Source organism: Chenopodium album, chromosome 14 (assembly GCF_948465745.1).
Source record: "Chenopodium album chromosome 14, dcCheAlbu1.1, whole genome shotgun sequence".
NCBI classification, from domain to species: Eukaryota; Viridiplantae; Streptophyta; class Magnoliopsida; order Caryophyllales; family Amaranthaceae; genus Chenopodium; species Chenopodium album.
Window position 1 is genome coordinate 46209828 of NC_137847.1, and position 2589 is coordinate 46212416.

The 2589-nt window shown below is 32.4% G+C and overlaps 1 protein-coding gene across 1 annotated transcript; it reads right to left on the reverse strand.

Moving 5' to 3' along the window:
* Positions 1–648: 648 nt before the first annotated feature.
* On the reverse strand, positions 649–2349 carry LOC145579343 (feruloyl CoA ortho-hydroxylase F6H1-2-like). Its single transcript, XM_081636579.1, has 2 exons — positions 1755–2349; positions 649–1177 (listed from the first exon to the last, which is right to left on the reverse strand). The coding sequence occupies exons 1-2, from the start codon at positions 2264–2266 to the stop codon at positions 649–651; spliced, it is 1041 nt and encodes a 346-aa protein (XP_081492705.1). The 5' UTR covers positions 2267–2349.
* Between the last annotated feature and the right edge of the window lie 240 nt (positions 2350–2589).

The window sequence follows — 2589 nt, forward strand, 5'->3', positions numbered from 1 at the left end:
AGCCATTCACTAATATAAGAACTATTCTCGTGTTAAATTTTTTGTACGAAGTAACATTTATTTTGTGTTTTTTTTCCCACATAGATTGTTTGCATAAAATTAAGAAGCAATTTGAGAGTGTTGAATTGTCGAGTGAGTATAAGAAAAAGGTGGATAAGTAAGAAAACATAAATAAAGGAAGATTGTGTAGAAATTTAATGTGTAAAAATATCGAGGCAGTAAACACGGACAAGATAATAACACATATTTATTAAAATAGATTGAGTTCACGCTACTAAAGATCATATAAGGAATAGATTTTCAGTTTTCCAACATGGATTATAGAACTTTTGATTCGACCAATGATACAAGAAACCTTGTAAAGGACTAGATAATATTACAAGTTTGCAATAGACATACAAGTTGAAACATCCCATATATTTTGCTACTTTTCTAATTAAGACACTATAAATGTCACAACCGATTATATTCTCAAGCTCGTTATAAGACATGAGCAAAACACAAGTAGATAAGACAATATTAAATTTTTTTAAAGCTTCAACATAACCTTATTGCAATGACAAACTCAAGATCAATAATCTAGGGTTTAGCCTAATATCGTCAAGACGTCAAATTGTAATCTTAGCAAAATCGATCGTGGCTTTACCATCATGAGCCTTTTTGAACATAATCTGAGTAAAGTATCTCTCTATATTTTGGCTTATCCCCTCCTTCCATTAATTCTTCAAATGGAGCAACTACATCCTTTGGCCTTGGATTCACAAAAATAGGTATAGAAACTCTATTCATTCGTCCATTCGCAATCACACGGTGTTCAACACTCTTATACTTACCATTGCTAAGTATTTGAAGCGCGTCACCAATATTGATTACAAGAGCACCATCGATAGGAGGTACATGAATCCAACTCTCACCATCTAATCCTCGAACATATAGCCCACCAACGTCGTCTTGAAGAAGGATAGTTAGGGTTGATACATCTGAATGTCGCCCTACTCCGACTGTTAACTCGGGGTTAGGGCATTTTGGGTAGTAATTCAAATTGATTCTTTTTGTACCCATCAAAAGCGATTTTTTCCTCTCGTCAATTTCATGGATGTTTAATCCCTTCATGAGGATCTTTAGTAGATTTCTTATTACAGATTCAGAACTCTTCATGTATTCCAATGCTTCAGCCCTACATAAATTTGCAATGAAATTGAAAACTTAGAAAATGGTTAAGAAAATAAGAAATCACGCGTCTAATAAGACTGATATATGTTATTGGATATATCCAATGCTAGCAGGTATCCACATTATATGGTTCTAAAGATGTTTATAATAGTGCATTTTTATAAATAAATTTTTTATAAAGTTAATCAAAAAAGTAAAAATGTAAAGAATAAAATGGAGTAGAGGGAGTACGACCATATGAGTTAAAATTTCAATATAAAGGATTAAAGTGAACAACATTAATACTAAAATGTCAAATATATATGACCTACTTTAATTGTTTGTTATTTTTGATTGACAAGTATTGACAATCTATATGCCTTACTTTCTTTGCATGCACACATTTTTGTGATTTATACTTAAAAATTATGTAAGAATGTGAAATCTTGTTAGATTTGTATTGTCAAATTCTTCAACTTATTAACTTTTTGTTATTATATATCATATTGATAATTAAAGTAATAAATGATTTAAGCTATGCGTTGAAAAATGTAATAGAAGGATCAACTCAGTTTAAAAATATACATACGAATTAAGTATACCTGCATGCAGGTGGCCAACAAGCAAGGGCTTCCTTCTCGGACAGAAAAAAGAGGCTAAGGTAATCCTTCCATTCCAAGGCCCTTTCAACTTCAGGCACAAAGCTAGTACCATACCTCACATCGTTTGTAGGAGAATTTTCCTTTAGGAACTTGCTCTTCTCTTGAGCAGACAACTCAAAAAACCGATACGTCGCAGCCTTGACATTCTCAAGTACACTAAGAGGCACATTGTGATTTATAACCTGGAAGAAACCCCATTTCTCCGCAGCATTACAAATTAGGGTTTCCATTGCATGATCGTCTAAATTCAACATGTCGATAATAGGGATCAAGTTATCTTCACCATTGTTGGTAAGGATGATTTTGTCTATATCAAACCTTTCTTTTTCTGGTTGAATGTATTGGTTAGGCAAAGATTTAATGCCCATATCAGCTAGACCCTTAACACCATGTCCTTGACTTAGGACATAGTCTTTGGTATTTTCAAGGTATGTAATTGAAGTGGTTGGCATTATTGTTAGCAGGAAAAATAATTATCTTAAATCGAGTGGTTAAGGGAAGCTAAGCAAAATCCTTAAGATAATGATAAAGCAAAGGTTATACTTCCTTGTATTGTTGTATGTGATAGAATGATAGCTGGTGCATGCAACTATATGTACTATGTAGTGAATTAGTCCAAAATAATAGCATTATTGACTACTGTTGGATTAAATTGATTATTCTCTCATCTTCCACGTATTCGACACATTTTTTCTATTACATGAATTTGGACAAAATCGTTGTTTCTTGAAAAATCAACATCTAATCTTTATTTTCATCCAAAAGAATTGTCTTG